Genomic DNA, 19,218 nt, shown 5'->3' on the forward strand with positions numbered 1-19,218 from the left:
GTGGCCCCTTTTGAATTACAAGGGCAGAGTTGAGTAGTTGAGACAGAGATGGTATGGTCCACAAAACCTGCATTGCTTATCATCTGGCCTTTTCTGGAAAAAGTTTGCCAACACCTGCTCTAACAGAAGACCAGGCAGAGCAAGAAGCTATGGCCGAAGTAAGAAGGTCAGGAGTTTCCCTGCCTGTTATCAACCCCCGTTCTCAGTGTTCCAGGCTAGATCAGTAGGATCAGTTAGGGCTAAACATCTTCCTCACACCGCCTGTGTGATTTGGTGAGAAGCAGAAGGGACGCCCACGGTAGCCCCTCGCCCCCAGGAGGACGCACACCCTCCTGGCCCTGCATCAGCTTTCCGAGGCAGCAGCACCATGAGAGACTCAGCACTGAGCACCCGCAACACCATCTCCCCATGGTGGCCTCAGGGTGATTCATCAAAGCCACCGGAGCCTGGCCGGTGACACTGGGAGAGAGTGGAGAAACCGAAGCAGTTTCTTTCATCTTTTCAAGCCCAAAGGGGATGCCCAAACCAGGGAAGAGCAGCAAGTAATAATTAAATGAAGATATTTAATTAGCATTCATTTGCACTGTTTATATTAAAGTCAGATCCTGATGGAAATCCCTTTCTATCCTTTGCAAAAAGGTATTAAATATTAACTCCTCAACAGGACCCACTAGAGTCTAAAGCCCGGTTAAAACTTCTTTGAGAATAATTTATTTGCAATTCATTCATTCATTCAACAAAAAATTTACTGAGTGCCTATTATGCTCCGGGCACCGTTCAAAACCAATGTGGTCTCTGCCCTCAAGGGGCTTACGGTCTACTGAGGGAAGACAGGCAGTGGCCACGCAGGTACGCAAGTGCAGTCGATTTTGTTATTCGCGTGGTTATGTCCTATAAAGTCACTGCAAACACTGAATTACCAAACACGGAACCACTGCTCTTAGGACAACTATAAGGTTAGGTTTCTGCGAGCCTCTGGTCATAACATTTTGTCAACTGATCAATATATAACTTTGTTTTAGGTGCATTTCTGTTTAAAGACACGTTCCTTAATATGTATTGTTGATTCATTAACACCAAACTCACAGCCAGCAGCACTATGACTCACACATGAATGAAGCTTATCTAACATGTATTTTCTCTATAAGGCACATCACAGCCTTCTGTGTCCTGCGACACTAGACAGCCCTTCAGCACTGTGCATGGGGCCATTTTGAAAAGCAAAATCATCAAGAAAAATCTCAGAAATTAAAAAAAAAAAAAACCATGGCACTAAAAAGAACACAAAAAGAATACTTACTTGTAGTGTGAGGGCTGAAACAAGAAAACAAAGCAGAAGGCCTTGTTTGACCTCCGTTGGGAACGTGCATATCAGGTGACTCAAATGTTTACCTGCTCTGCGCTAGTCCAGGAATGGGCCATGAGTATTGATTTTGGGGTGACACATACAACATAGCAAGTAGGTGAATTCACAAGTATGGCATCCATGAATAATGAAGACTGACTATAATTCGAGACAGAGAGAATGATTTTTGTTCAGATGGATCCAGTATGGGATTGAGGGCTATTTTCTCATTCTCACCCTCCTGGATCCCCTGGTCCTCCCATCTTTACAGATTTCCATGGAAGCCCCAGAGACTAAGAACACAAGTGAATGGAGATGAAACAGACCATCTGCACCCCGGCCCTCAGCTTGGTTGATGAGATGAAGACCCCACCTTGGATAGAATTATAAAGAGATTTCAAGGGAGCTTAAAGAACCTGTATAGTCCACTGGGTGTGGATTTTTGTTTTTTGTTTTTTCTCTTTAGTAACAGTATCTTCTCTTGCAAAATAAAAGAAAGAAATGTTTTCCTGTTAAAAAGTCCTGTGGCACAAATATCATATATCTGGATTTCAATTCCGTCTCTTTCAGCCACAAACGGTTCAACCTCGGCTCCTATGGGACCTCCCTCCCTCATCTAGAAAACAGGGTTGGCCACACCCCCTCATGGGGCACCCAGAGTATCTACAAGATTATCCTCTAGCAGATTTCAAAACATTATGTTTAGCTACTTTTTATACCTGCCCTTTCTATTTCATCACGTTCTTTTTTTTTGTGCGTGATTCCTGTGCTTTTCCCCTAATTATTTTGAACATGATTATTTTATAGTCTAGTTTATTTTTTAATCCAGAGATTTCTTTACTTTTTTCCTTTGGAGCCTAGTTGTGTCACAGTTCCCCCAACATTCTAACTGTCTGTCTCAGAAAGGGTGTCTACTTCCGCCTAGTCCGCCAGGTTGCTGGCCCAGTCCTGGGACAGAGTACCCCCTGTGCAGGCTGAACCCACTTCCGCTCTTGCTCCAGGGATCCACAGAGTCACAGAGCATTTCTGATCCCACTTGTTATGTTTACAGGATAAAAAAACCGGGCCCAGAGTGAGGAAGTGGTCTGTGCTAGGCAGTGCCACGCTGAGTCATATCGGAGCTGGATGCAAAAGGAAAAATCAGGAATGTCAAGCCTGCTCACTTAAGAACTTGATATTTTGCTGCGCATGGATTTTTGTATTAATTTTGATTTAAAAAATATTGCATTGAAATATAATCTATCTTGATGACTGAGTTTTTCCGTGCCCAAGATGATTGCCTGGCTTGTGCCGCCCTCGTCCCAGCCTGGTGGGAGCTCTTGGGGCAGAGCTCCTTCTCCTGCCCTGTCTGCCCAGAGCCATGTCCTGCTTGCTATAAGCCACGTGAGCTGCTTTGCAGCACTCTCGGCCCTGGGTGCCCTGTGGACACTAGCTGGCCTCTGCCCCATGCACCTGTGCCTGTTCTGTGACAGAGATGCTCCTCAATGCGGTAACCAAATATGCAAATGTTTGTGCCATCATAAGCACCCGTCCTCACAGAGGGCTACAAGGGGCTGTCATGACCTGCGGGTCGGCTGCAGAGGTTGTCACAGGCATTGTGGAAGCCTTACATTTGTGGAAGGGGTTTGCAGTGGATGTTTGTCATTCCTGGCTGCTCACTATACTTCACCATTCCTCGTAGCATCCCAGCCTTCTTTTTGGAAAAAATCCTGTTTTGTGTCTTGTGGGTGGCGGGAGGTAGTAACCCACTCCCATTCTTGCCAAATGCAGCAGGAGTGGATGTGGGACATGAGACAGCTGCAGCAGACGAGATGCTTTTTCAGGGGGGGCAGGTGGAGGTCACGTTCATTGAATGGGAAACATTAAATAAAACATGAGATCGGGACTGTTCCCTTCCTGGTGGTCCCTGTTGCCTCCCCTCTTGAGTTCTATTTGGTGGCTACTCATTTTGCCAGCTCATCCTTTGGTCTCCTGTCCATTCTGAGATATCTAATTTCAACCTCGTAAATTCTTGCTTTATTCCACCTAATAAAGCTGATGCTGGTTTCTGTTGCTTGCAGCCATGGACCCTGGCAGATAGTGGACTAGAAATGATTAGAGGTTCTGAATCGTAATGTCCTCTTTTGCTCATAGGTAATGGTCTCCTTTGATTCATCTTACTTCAAACATTCAACCAGATCCTAAAAATGTTTGGGTAACACAGTATCCACAACTCATGGTGTTATTTGCACAGCATGATGTACTTTGCAGAACATCTTAAAATATTGATAAATTTAATCCCAATGCCCAAACTGGGAACAGTTTTACTAGGAGAAAATATGACTATGTTATATATGTGCTCTAGAAAAATTGCAAAATCAAGCATGCCTCCACCAAGGGGCCAAGCTGCAAACCTGCATAAATCAGTTGTTTGAATCTTATCTTTAATAGCAGCTCACTGTTCATTCATTGGCTCTGTCATCTCTGAGTGCTTGCTTGCAGGCAAGGAAATAGCAGATGGCAAAACATAATATTTAGAAATCTCTATCTACTGTCTTAAATTTTCCCAGGAATAGGGAAGAGACTGGCATCACGGAATTTTAGCAGTGAGATACCTGGGGCTGGCTTGCGGATCAACACAGGGTTCTCTAGGAACAAAGGTGGAAAACCATGATCATTCTTGGGAAGGGTCACTAACTTCCGCTAACACCCCTACTAAGTGTTTCCATGCACTTTCTTTATGGTAAATCCATAAAGTATGAAAACCACAGAGTTTAGGAAAATACTCCTATCATTCTCAGAGAGACATCTTTAGAGAATGGCCACATGTTATACTCTGTTTGCTAAAAATGCTACTTAATTAATTAAATGCCCTACTATGTGCCAGGCACTGTGCTCTAAGCATTTTCCCTGAATTATCTTCTCGTTTGTCCTTCACAAGTGACTCTATAACCTAGATATTATTATTTTCCCCCCATTTTACAGGTAGGGAAACTGAGCCCCAGAGAGGTTACAGGCTGCGACATCTGCAGATGGACGAGTGGGGGTTTGTGCTCAGGAAGGCTGGCACTGGACTGGCAGTCGTGGCCGCTGGGCGATGGCGCATCTCTTTGCAAGGCCGTGAGGGGCCAGGCAACTGCCCTCTCCAGAGCAGCCCTCAGGGGCGGCCCCAGAGGCAGGCTGAGTCTCTGACAGAATGAAAAGTCAGGGTCTGTTTCCTTTGCTTGAAACATGTCTTTCCAGTCTGAGGGTATCTATTATCTGATAAAAAGTTCGGCAAAATTAGGAAGTATATGATGGAGCATTGGTCTGCCCAAGGCAATCATAGGGACAGGATACATCGGACAGTGGTCACAAGACTTACATGGGAAAAACTCATGATGTACACAGTCATAAAAGCATTCAGCACCACCAACCGATGCAGCAGGTGGCTGTGCGGCAGGGAAAGCCACTCCGTCACATGAGGACGGGAAGGGCTTGTGTGCATGGGAAGAGCAAGCCTGGCAGCAGGCATCCCGGGGGCCTCCTGCAACCTCTCGTCCAGAGAGTTCTGTCCAAACGCCTCCCTGGGGCTCTTACAGGCATCTGGGCAGCAGAGAGCTTTGCAGTGGTTATCAGCGGTGAAAGCTGTCATGGATTTAAGGGCTACCAACTAAAATCAGAAATAGGATGCACAATTTTCTTCCGAAAAATAGAAATCTGATAGAGTAAAACTATTGAGTCTGGTTGTTATCTGACATCAAGAGCTGAGCTTCCTTGGCTTTAGTTTGGTTTGGGAGGCAGAAGAGCAGAGAGGTGACGACATCTGTCTTTGAGTCAGATTTGCTGTGTGTGAAGCCGTGTGACCTTGGGCACTTTCCCGAATCTTCCTGAGCCTCACCGTCCTCACCTGTGAAATGGGGTATCATACACCGCAGGCTTGCTGTGTAATTAGAGGTGATTGCACACATAAGGCTGGAAGAATAGTGTGCAGGACAGTCAATGCCAGCTACTATATGGTAACTCTGAGCACATCAGTGTGGCTATGAGAAAGTGGCCGACCTGGCCCGACCTTGCTAGGAAAGTGGAGCTGATGGCAGGAGAGAGGAGTGGACACAGCCGGGACAGCGTCTGATCAACTCCTAGGACAGCGTCTGCTCCACCCCAGGGCCCGAGGGGACTCTGGGCCTGGCAGCCTAGTTAATAGCATGTGTGATATTTGACTGCATGGGCTCAGAGGTCGCCAGGAAGCAGAGCCTCACGTAGGACAGCACGAGGCAGGGTGTCCCTCTGAACGCTAGAGTGTCCCAGGGCTCTGCTATGGGCCTCCTTTCTTTTCTCCCTTCGCTCCCCTCCTGGGGCATTGCAAAGCCTAGGGACTTCAATTCCATCTGAATGCTGATGACACCCACACTCTCCTTGACATCCAGGTCACCAGCTCCCTGTCTCCATCCCAAACTCAACAGGAGCAAAACCGAGTTCCTGACACTTCCCTTCCCCGAGTTACTGCGCTGCTTCTCTGTGAGGCTGCCTGGCTCACAAACAGCTGCTCTGCTCTCCCAGCTGCTCGGGACAGAAACCTTGGAGTCAAACTTTCTCTCTCTCTGTCTCTCTCTCTCACACACACACACCATAGTCGGTTAGCAAATCCCTGTCACCAGTACCAGAACCTTCAAAACATGTCCAGTACCTGCTGTTTCTCGCTGCCTGCTCTGCTACCACCCAAGTCCAGCCCCCACAGCCTCTTAGCCGGGTCACTGTGGCACCCTCCCCCTTGTCTTCTGCTCTGTCCCTGTCCTTTCTCATTAACTGCCCTGCACCTGCCCTCTCCTGATCCCACCATGGTGCTGACCACGGCTCCCTCCCACGCTGCCACACCTCCCCCCTGCCCCCACCCGCAATGTCCTCCCGCTCAGGGCTTGGGCACCTGTTTTCTACGCTTGGACCGCTCTTCCCCAGATAACTGCAGGGCTCTCCTTCACTTCCTACAATTCTTTCCTGAAGTGTCACATCATCAGTGAGGCCTACCCTGGCCCCCGGTCTACAGTCATGCCCCCCCCCCACTTCCTTCTCTTTCTTTCTTTGCGCTAATCACAGCTACTATGCTATTGATTTTATTTATTAATGGTCTTGTTTTTCTCTTTCCCCACTACCGGAATATAATCTCCATAGTAACAGATATTTTAAATTGTTTTTGTTGCTGTTGTATCCCCCAATACCTAGAAAAGCACTCAGTGTGCTGTAGGTGCTCATTAAATATTTGTGGAATGAATGAATGAGTGAGTGAAGAGCTGGATTCTCCCATCGTGGCCCTAGTCCAACTCCAGAGGCCCCCGTTTCATACGTGCAACCTTCGCACAGGGATCCAAGACTGTTTAAAGACAGCTATGTCAGGTCCGATCTTCCACTGAGATTGCTGCCAACGCTATCAGAATGCACAAAGAAATCCCCCAATTAGACACATGCAGGAGAACTGTAGCTTAGAGTCCATCACTTGAAAATGCAAGCTATGAGATTCATTTGGAAAGCGAACTGGGAGCAGAAGATGAAATGCGTTTCTTGAATTAGTTATACGACTCGCTGCCTACGGTTTCATTACTTGTGTTTGGGCTAATGCCGTGATAAGCCTCCAGTGAGACCCTGAGACGGGTTCGTTGGCTGGCTGGTGTTGCTGATTGACAGACAAACCCAGATAATAAAATAAATCAACTGGTTTCCCCGTCCAACTCACTTCTGTTCCAATCCCAAAATGTGTGGCTTTCTCATCAATGCCATATTGGGAGCTTCGGTGGCAATGCTCATCTCTTTCAAATGCTTTTGTTAAAACTAAAAAAGAAAGCTAAGCAGATTTAACAGCTTAGAAAATATTGGGCGAGAAATAATATTAACATTTGTCAATATTTTCCATATTGCTTCTGAGAATTAATTTCTCAGGCTGACAAGAAGGGCCGTCATAATTATATTCAAATACAGCCAATTTGAAAGCACGTTTTCCATAATGAAAGTCTGGCCCGTGGCAAATTTATAACAACATATGTAGATGGATGTTAAGAAGGTGGTCGATTTGTAAAATAGCCTTTCCAACTGTTCATCCAAATGGTCAGACGTTACATATTAACGAAATCGAGCACATTTAGTCGACGTTAATAATGAAAATCTTAGGTCTCTGGTTCATCACAGAAGCCAGGATTCTATTTTTACTCAGTCATGCTATTAAAACTTTAAAAATGCAGTTGTTTAATTTATTAGGCCTTGTTTCCCACTGGCTCCTTCGCAACAGAAAATCTGACCACTAAAAAGTAACTGTCAGCTGTGCTAATATATTTACATAAATAATTAAAAGTTCCACAGCAGAGTAGGCAGTAAAAGGTATTGCCACCATAAACTTACAATGTTAGAACATCACTTTAATTAAAAATTACAAAGGCTCCACTGTAAACAATTCATTTACATTTCAAGCTCTGCGTTTGTTGACTCAAGAAAGAAAAATCTTAACTCATTAAAAAACAACAACAAAAAAATCACCTCACCCCAAATCCTATTATCGAGGTCAGTAACCACATTTAATTATGATGAAGTGTTAATAATATATTTTTGTAGATAGAGGCTCTTCCCTTAATTTCCCCAGGTAGAAATGTTATTATTTGGCCTTTAACTTCTGATTAAAATCTAAAAAGTGGGGGTCACCCCAAATTAAACTCCTAAATCTGGTTTTGAAATCTGGTATTGGTCTTAGAAATCCTCCTTCCTTCCAATAAGTGGTGAGTTATGATATATTTTGAACCCCTACGTTTCTCAGAACACCAGTGGTGACAAAATTCACATTTCTACTTCCAAAGGTCTTAGAAGATACAGAATAAAATGTCCCATAGCCAGTCGACAACGATTTTTGCTCCATTTCCTGTCATTTTTCATGATTTCCTTTGAATGGCTCCAATATTAGATTAAACAAGGTGTTAAAGAAAAGGGCTTGATGAATCACAGGAAGACCAGCAAAAATTGAAACAGGGCATTTTAACAAATTTTTTGGGGCTGAATTTCATTATTCCATGTTGCATTCTTTACCAGTTTGAACACAGGTATGATTCTACCATAGAGTTCAAAAGCATCCAAGTCCAAAGGAGGAGGAGGAGGAAGAAGGAAATGACTTATAAAAAGACGGAGCCCCAAAGAAATCAGGACAAAGCAGGTTGTAATTTTCAAAGAGATGAGTACTTAATTTGGATCTGATTCAGATATTCTGTGTTCAAAGAATAGGCTTAATTTGGATCAAGGCTTCAGAAGAAGAGGTGGCTGACGGAAATAGCTCTTTAATGTAACTTTCATAGACCTGGAAAGTTCCGGGAGAGGCCTGTCTGTCCTGCTAAGGTCTCTCTCCAGGGACTGGTTTAAAACAAGGCCAAATGCAAATGTTTTCATGGTTGGTAGACATTAGTCAATGTTTGAATATAAAATAATAATAATAATAACCTATGTCTGCTTATGCACAAAAATAATTGCATGCAGACACCTCCCACCTAGCCACTATTAATCCATTCTGCACCTGTTTACTGAGCACTTGCCATAGGCCAGGCCCACTGCTGATTGAAGACATTTGAGCCCCTAAGAATTTTTTCTGTCTATGGTGGCCTCACCCCAAATCACACCCAACATACTAAAATGTACCCACATTGCAAATACATTTATTCCTGTGAAATGTTTGAAATTATTTTTATACTTTTGCTTTTGGAACTATTTGGCTGTAAGAAATATTTCATTAATAGTTACCTATGATTTTTCTGGGGTCTACTTAGTCATTCTTGCAAGGTGTGATCTACAAATGGTTTGCAAATGTAGAGACATGTTTGCAACTATTAAATTTAACCTGCTAAAGCTGTCATGATGCTATGGACAGTTCATGGGTAGTAATTTCAAGTTTGCTGTTTTCTTTCTCTCAAATTTCGGAGGTGACAGCTTACGCATTCAGGTGCCAGACATTTTTGTAGGCCCCTGGAAAACTCGAAGGTCTTAGTGCTGGGCCGAAAGTGCACAGTTAATCAAATGGTACCAAGGAGACCACGGTGGTTCATCAGAGCAGGAGATGAAGGTGATTATCACTCTCACAGAGCTGGAAGTCTAGTGGGAAGATGGTAAATTAAGGAACAGGAAAGCATGATGACGTTTACTAAGGGAGGTTCAGAAAGCCCTAAACCGACATCAGAAGTAGGCACAGTGGTGGCAAAGGAAGCTCCGGACTTCTCATCCTCCGTCTTGACTCAGCCTCTGGACACTTGCTTGCATGTTTTCCTTCCATAAACTGAGGCTCAGAGAGGTGATGCTTTCCTCACCAGTAAAAAGGGAAACTATTTTCTCATTTGCAGGGTGTTTGTGAGAATTCGCTAAGACTAGTAACAGGGCTTTGGGTAAACTTCCACACAAAAATGTTAAGTATTTTCATCACAGTACTAGCAATATTATTATTATCATCCTCAAAATCCAGGTCTCCAGGGGGTTGTGGAAATCTTGGCCTAGTTTGTTTGGTCTGGCACCCGCATCCCGGGAGGCAGAGACTTGTGCAAAGCACGGGATCGCAGGGTTTCTGGGAAATTCAGCAATCTGCTGACGAGTGAGGTGGTGGTGATGCTTGGAAGTAAGCAGTCTGTGTCACTCGGCTCTTCCCCCTCAGCTGGGGACCGCTGGTTCTTACTTCCCAAGGAAACTCCCCTCCTCCCTCCCTCCCCCATCTACCTACCTACCTTCCTTCCTGCGGCAAAAGTTGTTGCTCTTATGACCATAAGCTCCCTGGGATTACACAGCACCTAGCACAGTGCCGGGCCCGCAGGGGGCTCTAAATAAATACCATTAAATGCATGAATGAATGGATAACTATCATCCTTATGCTTTTTTTCTAGCAGAAGACTATTGTAACACAATTACTTGTTATTTTGATTATGCAAAAATCTAATATCATGGGATATTTTTGCCTTTTAAAATTTACCCTGTAGTTTTTTTAATTAAATAAAATTGTTCAGTGTACAAAGGTATTCGTGGAAGAAACTGCTAGTTTCCTCATAATATCCATTTTCTCTCTTTTCTGTAGTTAAAGAACCTCAGTTTTATAAGCTGGGTGCATTGCTTCCCAGTCAAATAACCATATTTTCCACTATCCCTTGTAGCTAGGCATGACCAAGTGACCAATTTTGGCCAAGGAGATTTAAACAGAAATGTGGTTGACTTCCAGGAAGTCTCCTTAAAAGACAGGAAGCATCCCTCTTCTTCCCCTTTCACCCTTCCTACTGTCTGGAATGCAGATGTGTAGCTTGGAGCACTAGCAACCATCACAGACTATGAGGAAGAGGGTGCTAGCCTAGAAGTGGTAGAATGGTAAGCAAGAAAAACCCTGGGCTCCTGAAAGCTGTGTGGGACTGAAACTCCCTCTCTGGACTGACGTGCCTGCTCTAGACTTACTTTATGTGAGGAAAAAAAATTCAACTTCTGTCCCCTCTGAGCCACTGCCATTTTGAATTTTCCTATTATATTCAGCCAAATTTAATCCCCACAGATGAGTGCTTGACATACACTTGCAGGGCTCTTGGGATGAATGACGCTTTCCAAAAAATATGTTGAATATTGATATGAAATTTTACATAGGTAGGAACAATATTTTTTCTCAACAAATATCTCATACATTCAACGTGTAGGAGACATCTCTGCTGCAGAACTGTTTACTGTAGTCGCTGGAGAAGATGAACTCTGCCTGAAAAATGTTTAGAATGCTAGGAATTGCTACTTGGTTGCCTCAACAGAATCCCCTGATTACTGAGAGAATGAAATGAGTCCTCCCAGACTATCCAAAATGACTTAGCTGCCAGCTGCATAACCAACGCAACCAAACCAAGGGATCTGGTGGAAGGTTAGTCCCATTAGTTATTTCACTGTTGGAGAACATTGAGTAAATGCAGTTATTTCCATTTTAGAATAATTATCACTGAGCTACTCTTTCTAATGATAAGTAGTCAACAAGTTCAGTATGGGAACCAGCTCTGTTTGAGGACATGTCTATATGTACATGATCTTGGAGCCCAAGGACTTTCTAACCGTGACATCAATTTAGACAAAGAAAAATATAAATTTGACTCCCTAGATATCAAAACAAAGAATTCTGTACATGTCAACAAACATTAGGGCTGGGTGCAGTGGCTCACGCCTGTAATCCTAGCACTCTGGGAGGCTGAGGTGGGAGGATCGCTTTAGGTCAGGGGTTCAAGACCAGCCTGAGCAATGGGTTCAAGACCCGTCTCTATCAAAAATAGAAAAAATTAGCTGGGCGTGGTGGCAAGCGCCTATCATTCCAGCTACTCAGGAGGCTGAGGCAAGAGGATCGCTGGAGTCCAGGAGTTTGAGGTTGCTGTGAGCTATGATGACGCCACGACACTCTACCCGGGGTGATGGAGTGAGACTCTATCTCAAAAAAAAAAAAAAGCACTAACAATACACAAGCAAAGTATTTTCAGGAACTTATCTTCCGAAAATTAATGATACATTAAACAATTTAGCTACAAGCATATCCATAAAGTTTTCTAAAAATTATTGCAAATAAGTGGAGACAATGTAGCCAACAAGAGAATGAATAAATAAATGAATATACCCATGTAATAGAATAATAGCATACTGTTCAGCGATTATAAATAATGGCTATTTCTTGCCACGGAAAGCTGTTTACCCATATTCTGGGAAGTAAGAATGGCAGATTCCAAACGAGGATGGATGATTCCAGCCAATTGTAATTAAAAAGAAAGTTCTCGCAGACGTGATCGAAGGAGGTAGACCCAAGTTGTTAAAAGGGGATTTTCTTGGTCTTGGATGATTACAGATATTTTATTATCTTCTTTATTCTTACCTGGCTTTTCAAAAGTTTCCTCCATGAACTACGTTAACTTTATAATAAGGATAAGAAGATAAAAGTCATTAGAAAGAAGAATTTCATCTGTCACTAGACCACTGCTGTCCGTTTTGATCAGGCGAAGAGCACAACGTGATGGGCTTTTTAACAAGTCTTAATAACGCGGGCTTTTCAGTGAGAATATTCACTCTGATGCCTGGACATCGCCTGTCTCTGGAATTACAGGTTTCTCAGAGATCAAGGCGCCTTCCGCTGACATGAACGTTCCCTGCTGAGATGAGAGAGTGTCTAGTGGTGGCCTGCAGGGAACAGTTGTGCCCGAAATCTGCATTTCCTCATGTGAGACAGGACACAGGCCAGGACCGGGGCTTAGCTACGAGTAAGTTCCCAAGTTCTGGAGGGGTTCAGGGCAGGGAGGAGGGTTCTCATTTTGACCACAGAAGGTGCCCCGCTCAGGGAGGGGCGAGAGTGATGCTAGGACAGGCAGGACCTGAACCAGGCTCTCAGGGTCCTGGTCCCGTGGAGCGTCTCTCACGGTGGCTTTCAGTTCTGGGGGCCTGGTTAGCCATGTGAGCTGAGGTTGGAGTTACTGGAGCTGAGGCACGGGGCACGGTGATCAGACAGAGATGGTGCAGGCAAGAGACAGAGAGAAAGAGAAAGAGGGAGGAGGAAGAAGAAGAGGAGGAGGAGGAGGAGGAGGAGGAAAAGAAAAAGATATTAGAGATGCTAAAATGTCATTGGAAGATGCTTGATTCCTGTCTTGTGCGAGGAGGAGGAGGAGGGGGGAGGGGGAGGGGGGAGGGGGGAGGGGGGAGGGGGAGGAGGAGGAGCTCTCCTTGAGCTAAAAATACGTCAAAGAGTTCCCAGAGTGAAGTTTCTTTTTCTTCCAATGCCTGTTCCCTGAAGAATCATTAAAAGAACAACAACAATAGCAACACAACCCACAAGGTCATCGTGTCTGCCTGAGATTTCTGGGGAGCCAAGTCTAGATTATTAGAAAACCGCCTCCCAGCCCAGCCCGGCTCACCCTCTGCACACACAGCCCCTCAGGAACAGCACCGCTCTGTGCACAGGATCAAAGCCTGCAAATAATTAATGAGCCTCTTCTTCCCAAAGAGTTCCTGTGACAGCTGACAATAGCTTGACCTGTCAGTGATGTTTTCCCTGCTTATTATGAGCTCAGAACCAGCGCCGGGAGCGGAGAGGGATGGGGGGTGGGGGACAGGAGGCCCAGCCAGTGCCAGGCTGAGAAAGGGGCACTTGCCAGGGACTCTGGTCACCAGTAGGGAGGAATATGTCTGAGGAAACCAGGCCAGAGAGAGTAACGTGTGTCACTCACACACACACACACACAGTTACTTTGCTCCAAGGCTGGGAGAGGGATAAACCCAACCACTGCTCGGCCAGACCTATTTGTAGACGCGAGAACTTTCCAGCCGCAGAGAAACACAGCGGCTCTATCTACTGAGGGGTTTACAAGATTGGACTCAGTCCCAGCGGCCCTCTGTGGCTCCTGGTCACTCAGCATCCATCCCCATCTCCTGGAAAGAGCATCTGCATTTCTTTGGGTAACAGCCCCTGCAAGTCCTCAGGGTGGGACCCCGGGGTCCACAGTGGGCCCAGGCCCCAGGACGAGCCCCCTGGCATTATCTGTCCTCCTGCTGTTCTGTTTGGTTCAGAGATGTGTGTTCAGGTTGGCGCGGTGAGACCCAAACCTGGGCCTTGGGCTGGATGGTTAAAGGGCATCTCTTTCTGCTGGCAGGTTGGGGACTGGTGCTGCTGGGGCCTGTCCCCTCCAGGGACGTACAGATGTGGCCGCGGGTGAAGCTGAGCCCAGGGAGGAAAGAGCCAAGAGGTGGAGAGAGAACGTGGTCTGAACTGCACCACACTGTAGGCCCCAGGCCCCACGGACTTTTCAATCAAGTGGGTGAGTCCATGTGTTCTCTGAGTTGGGTCCTGGTCACTTGTGACTGAGCATCACACCTGGGCTGATCAGACTTGCACAGAAACACGAGGATCTTCAGAACTTTCTCCCCACAAGTCTCCCCTCTGGCCACCTACAAACTGCTTTCCCTGGCCTCCTCCTCCTCTCACACGGGGGGAAGGGTGGGAACCATTGCTCCCCAGGCCTAGTGACTGGGACTTAGATCTCCACGGCTCAGGTCCTGGCCTCACTGTCCCTTAATGTCTTCGCTCTCCCTGTCAACCCCACCCACCAGGCTGGGGTTCTGTCCTTGACTCAGTTTCCCCGGGACTGGTCCCAGCAGCCACATCTGGAAACACCATCTTGGTTGACCGTCAGTTGAGATGCCCTGAGCTGGGAGGCTCATGACTCAAACTCTAGCACAGCAGACCTGCCCCTGGGAATGTGGCCCGTGACGCTAGAATGGAAAAGGATGGGAGCTGGCTTATTCCCCCCAGGAGATCCTGAAGTGCCAGCCTGTCTGTTCCTTAACCTAGGGCCCGAGGATGCCCTAGTTCCTGTGCTACCTCAAACTGGTTCTTCAGACCTTCCTCCATCCTGTAAATTATCCATAGAATCCTTCAATTTCCCCTTTGCCTAAGTTGGCCAGGGCTGGTCTTAATCTAACAACTCAGACTGACCCACCTCTGTCCACTGTCTGTCCCACCTTAGTGGGACCTCGAGCTCTGGGTCCCAGATACCACCACCGGCCCCTCCCCCAAACATTAACCCTTTGGTGCCTGGCAGCATCCCAAGTTGTGACAACAAAGGCAAGAGTCCCAGGCTCAGCAAAATCAACTCCATTTTAATCCATTTTCTTCCTCCCCCCCAGGAGGTGCCTGCTTCTACCTTTCTACCTCCTATTGTAGAAATACGAAACGACAGCTAAGCTCCCCTGAAGACCCTGAATTTGTCCAACTACCTTGTAGTCCGTTAAGCTACAGGTTTTCCCATGTATGCACCAAAGGAAAGCTTTCCCTTTGATGTTTAAATTGCATGTTTTCTTTGCCAGATACCGAGCAAGGAAAAAAAAAAGGAGAAAAGGAAAAAAAAATGAATATTTCAGATGTACAGTATTATAGCATTCGGTATTATTTCGCACTTTTATCTAGTTTATCTGGCATTTCAGAAAGTTTGGTTGTGAAAAGAAATCGACTTTTGGGATTGGAAAATAACTAAATAACTTTCTCTTTTTCTCCACGGCAAAGTGGCTGGCTCGGGGACGGTACCACATTGTCAGGTGTTTCAAATCAGGAAAATAGGACACATGTTTTATTACAAGTGTGTCTAATATTTGATTATTTGTACCTCATATGAAAAGATTAGATTCTGGAAGAGAAAGATTAATAACTTTCTTTTGCAGAGCAGGCGTGCGTTTGGACCTGCATGCCGATTTAGGTTTATTACCAGACGGCGTACTGACGCGGGTATCTTGCGTTCACCAGCATTAGATGCACCCCAGGTAACGACCATTTAATTAAATCTCATTATGAAAATACCTTCCATCTGAGCACTGGGCAGAGCTTAAGAAATGAAGATATAAATTTCTGATTGCTGAAGGCATTTTTGTTTGTTTTGCCTGTCATTCATCGGGTGAAACCTCAACCCTGTTGGACCATTTCTAAGGGCCGGGCAATGTCTCTGCTCCTTCCCCTCTGCTGGCTCAGAGCCAACTAGTGTTCAGCATCCGGAGGAGCAGGGACTTTGCAGATTGCCCTGTTTCCACCCTGATTCCTCTGCCACCAAGCTGGGCTGCCTTGAGCAAGTTGTTGAACCTCTCTGAATTCGCAATACCTTTATCTGTAAATGGAGTCAGCCCACACCTTTGTCATGATACTGTGGAAATGGTAAAGTAGCCAAGTTTCTGAGACGCAGGAGGTCATCCACAGTGGCTCCTTTCTCCGTCTGGGGACTGCGCTCGGTGTTGGCAGGCCTGGCTGGTTACCTGGAACACAGCCCGAAGCTGCCCTCCTCCCAGGCTGGAGTTGGGTGGGGAGCGCTGTCCCCTGCAGAGAGCCTGGTCCCCTGGAGCCCTCAGCCACCAATTCTCCTTTATGATACTTCCTCCCACTTGCTCAGATAGTAAACAAGTTTAATTTAATGGTATCTGCTCCTGACAACCAGCTTCTGCAACCGGAAAGGAAAAGCAATTCCTCCCCATCCCCCACCTGTGGTTCCGGAGCCGATTGCCTACCTGATGGTTTGATGCTGCAGGGAATCGGGGTCCGTGGCGTTCACGGTCAACAGCACGCTGCCCACGGAGATGTTCTCCCTCCTGGTCACCATCATGGGGTCTGGATAGAAGACTGGACCCTCGTTGACATCCAGGACGGTGATGTGGACAGTTGCTGTGGAGCTGGGGCCATAGGAGACATCGGGCACCAGTGGGTCCTCGTTCTCCACTTTGATCAGCAGGGTGTGAAAGGCAGAAATCTCATAGTCCAGAGGCTGGAAAGCAGACAGAGTGGTTTAGGGTGTGCACGTGCCACCAAGGCAGACGGGTTTGCACAAAGTTCCTCTGACGTTCCAGGAGCGATGTGGAATGAACTAAGCCTTATGGATTTGGGGTCCTCTTTAAGAAAAAGAATATGAAACATGGAAATGAAAAATTAGGTATAGATGTTTCTCATTTTTTTTGGATTGAGAAACAAGTGACAACACATGACTTGGACCTTAGTGATCCGAGTCCCTCCCTCTGAGACCTCTTTGGACATCTCACTGGCCACACTGACATTGAAAGTCTCCCCGCCCGTAACCCCACACCCTCCAGTTCTCATGGGGCTGGGAAATGAGAGGCCCTGAAGCCCACACTTCGCTGTCTCCATGGTAACATAACCCCGCCTCTGTTAAAACGGGAGATCAAACAGAACAGGCAAACCGAGGTTACGTTTTGAATGTTTCTCATTCACTTGTCGTGAAGTCTAAAGGGCTTTACATCACTTTAGAGTGTAATGTCTCCTGGCTCAGGTGTGATGTAGGGAAAAGTCTCATGTCGCTGAGAGTCTAAGAACATGGGGTTAAGCTGCTGGGCCCTTCCCTAGCAGAGGGCATTTGAAAATATATGGGGGCATTTTCAATAGTCATCATCACTTGGGGGCTCTATAGCCATTTACTGGGCAGGGGACAATGATGCCGGACACTGCTCGGGACAGTCCCACACAATAGCAGATTGTCCTGCCCTGGTGCCAAGTGACAGCCCCGATGAGGGCCACTCTAGATGATTCTGCAAAGGGGGCTGACAGTACCCACCTCCCCCAGCCACTGTGTAGACTAAATCAGATGATGCCAAGGAAACCCTGTTACAAACATCATTAACATGGTGGTTCTGCCCATCGAGTGTCACTCTTTCCAAACCATGAGAGCCACGTGATGCAGTGAGAGTGATGTTTCCCAACGGGGCTCCTGTCACCAGGGTGCACAGGAAGACATTTAGGTAGGATGAGGGCAGACTTCTTATTTCCATAGTTACTAATTTTCCTAATGTTTACTAGGAAAGACAAGTAGCTAACTCATCTGACCCACAACATGATGAATAGTCTTGTGAGGAGGGTGAGACGAAATGAGTCAAGGGATTTGATTTATACTCAGCCAAAAGTAAGCAAACAACAGCTGCACAGGTTGCAACAGATATGGAAAGATGGGAGCAGAGGGGAGGGTGGTTGAAACTGGGGTGCCCAGAGTTGGAAATGGAATCCAGCAGGCTGAGTCAGTGACTTGAGGCAAATTACCTTTCACAATAATTACAGCTGACACAGACATAGTGCTAAGCACTCCACATGTGGGGAGGTGCATGCCCACGTGTGCACACACACACGTACACATACACACACAGAGGAAGTGCTTCCTGGTTGTAATTGGACTTCCTCGCTTCCCCTAGAGCAACTCCCAGCAGGGTTAGTATTAGAGTTAACAGATGCAAAGCTGTTGGCGCCTAGTAGCTGCCCAGTTATATTTTGATTTTTGTCCCTGTAACACAAGAGTAATCTACCACTCCATCTTCCTTTTTGTGGATTCTAATAACGATCTCTGCCCATCCCAAGTGATGCTTGAGATACGCAACCTCAGTAAAGTAGATTTCAAATTTTGTTGAACTTTCCTTGCCAGGGAGCTGCCAGGCTTGGAACACACAGTTATTTGTCTCGATTAGGATATCGAAGGGGGCAGAAACCTTTGGCTTGCTGGGTCGCAGGAGCACTGAGGGCCAGTCCCCCGCACAGGACTGAGACACAGAGCGCCCCAGGCTCCTGAGACCCACCTCCACCCGACGCTGGCACCAATCATAAGCTCGGCCTAGTGTGGTCTGGCACCCGAGTCCCAGGAGGCAGAGGCCTGTGCAAAGCACAGAATAGTGGAGTTTCTGGGGAATTCAGCAATCTGGTGACAAGTGAGGTGGTCGCGATGCTTAGAAGTAAGCAATTTGTGTCACTCAGGTCCTTCTCCTCAGCTGGGGACCACTGGTTCTTACTTCCCAAGGAAACAATTTGTTTCCTTCCCACCTCCCTTCCTCCTTCTTTCCTCCTTCCCCTCTTGCCTCCCTCCCCTCCTCCCTCCCTTCCTCTTTCCTCCTTCCTCCCTTCCCCATCATAGTTTGCAGCCAAAATTCTTGCTCTTATGCCCATAAGCTCCCTGGGAGGCTGTGGACAGAGGCCATTTCTTCCACCAGCGATTACACAGAACCTAGCACAGGGCCAGGCCCACAGTGGGCTCTAAATCAATACCACTGAATGAATGAATGAATGAGTGGCTAACTATAATCCTTTTGCTTTTTTCTAGCACTAGTCTTAACAACACAATTATCTATTATTTTGATTATGCAAAAATCTAATATCATTGTATATTTTTATCTTTTAAAATTTACCGTGTTTTATTAAATAGAAAGGGAGATGAGGGATGAAGTCACGGCCCTGCAGTCACTGTGGGGCCTGCGGGTCAGCGCCCCTCGCAGAGTCTCAGCTTTCTCCTCAATAACATCCCACTGCAGAGGCGTGTTGCAAAGATCAGGGAACAGATGAATGTGGAAGGCTCCCACCTCGCTGGGCCCAGTGTCAACACCAATAATGAGAAGCTGCT

General features: G+C 46.3%; 1 protein-coding gene across 3 annotated transcripts in view; it reads right to left on the bottom strand.

The window, feature by feature from the left end:
• Positions 1–19,218, bottom strand: part of CDH13 (cadherin 13) — a 964,660-nt gene that overhangs the window by 74,706 nt on the left and 870,736 nt on the right. For all 3 annotated transcript variants that reach the window (XM_045534024.1, XM_045534023.1, XM_045534027.1), the window contains one exon: positions 16,343–16,596. In XM_045534024.1, the coding sequence (XP_045389980.1) occupies positions 16,343–16,596 (254 nt within the window). The remainder of the gene's footprint in view (positions 1–16,342; positions 16,597–19,218) is intronic.

This window comes from Lemur catta, chromosome 20 (assembly GCF_020740605.2).
Source record: "Lemur catta isolate mLemCat1 chromosome 20, mLemCat1.pri, whole genome shotgun sequence".
In the NCBI taxonomy this organism is placed as follows: domain Eukaryota; kingdom Metazoa; phylum Chordata; class Mammalia; order Primates; family Lemuridae; genus Lemur; species Lemur catta.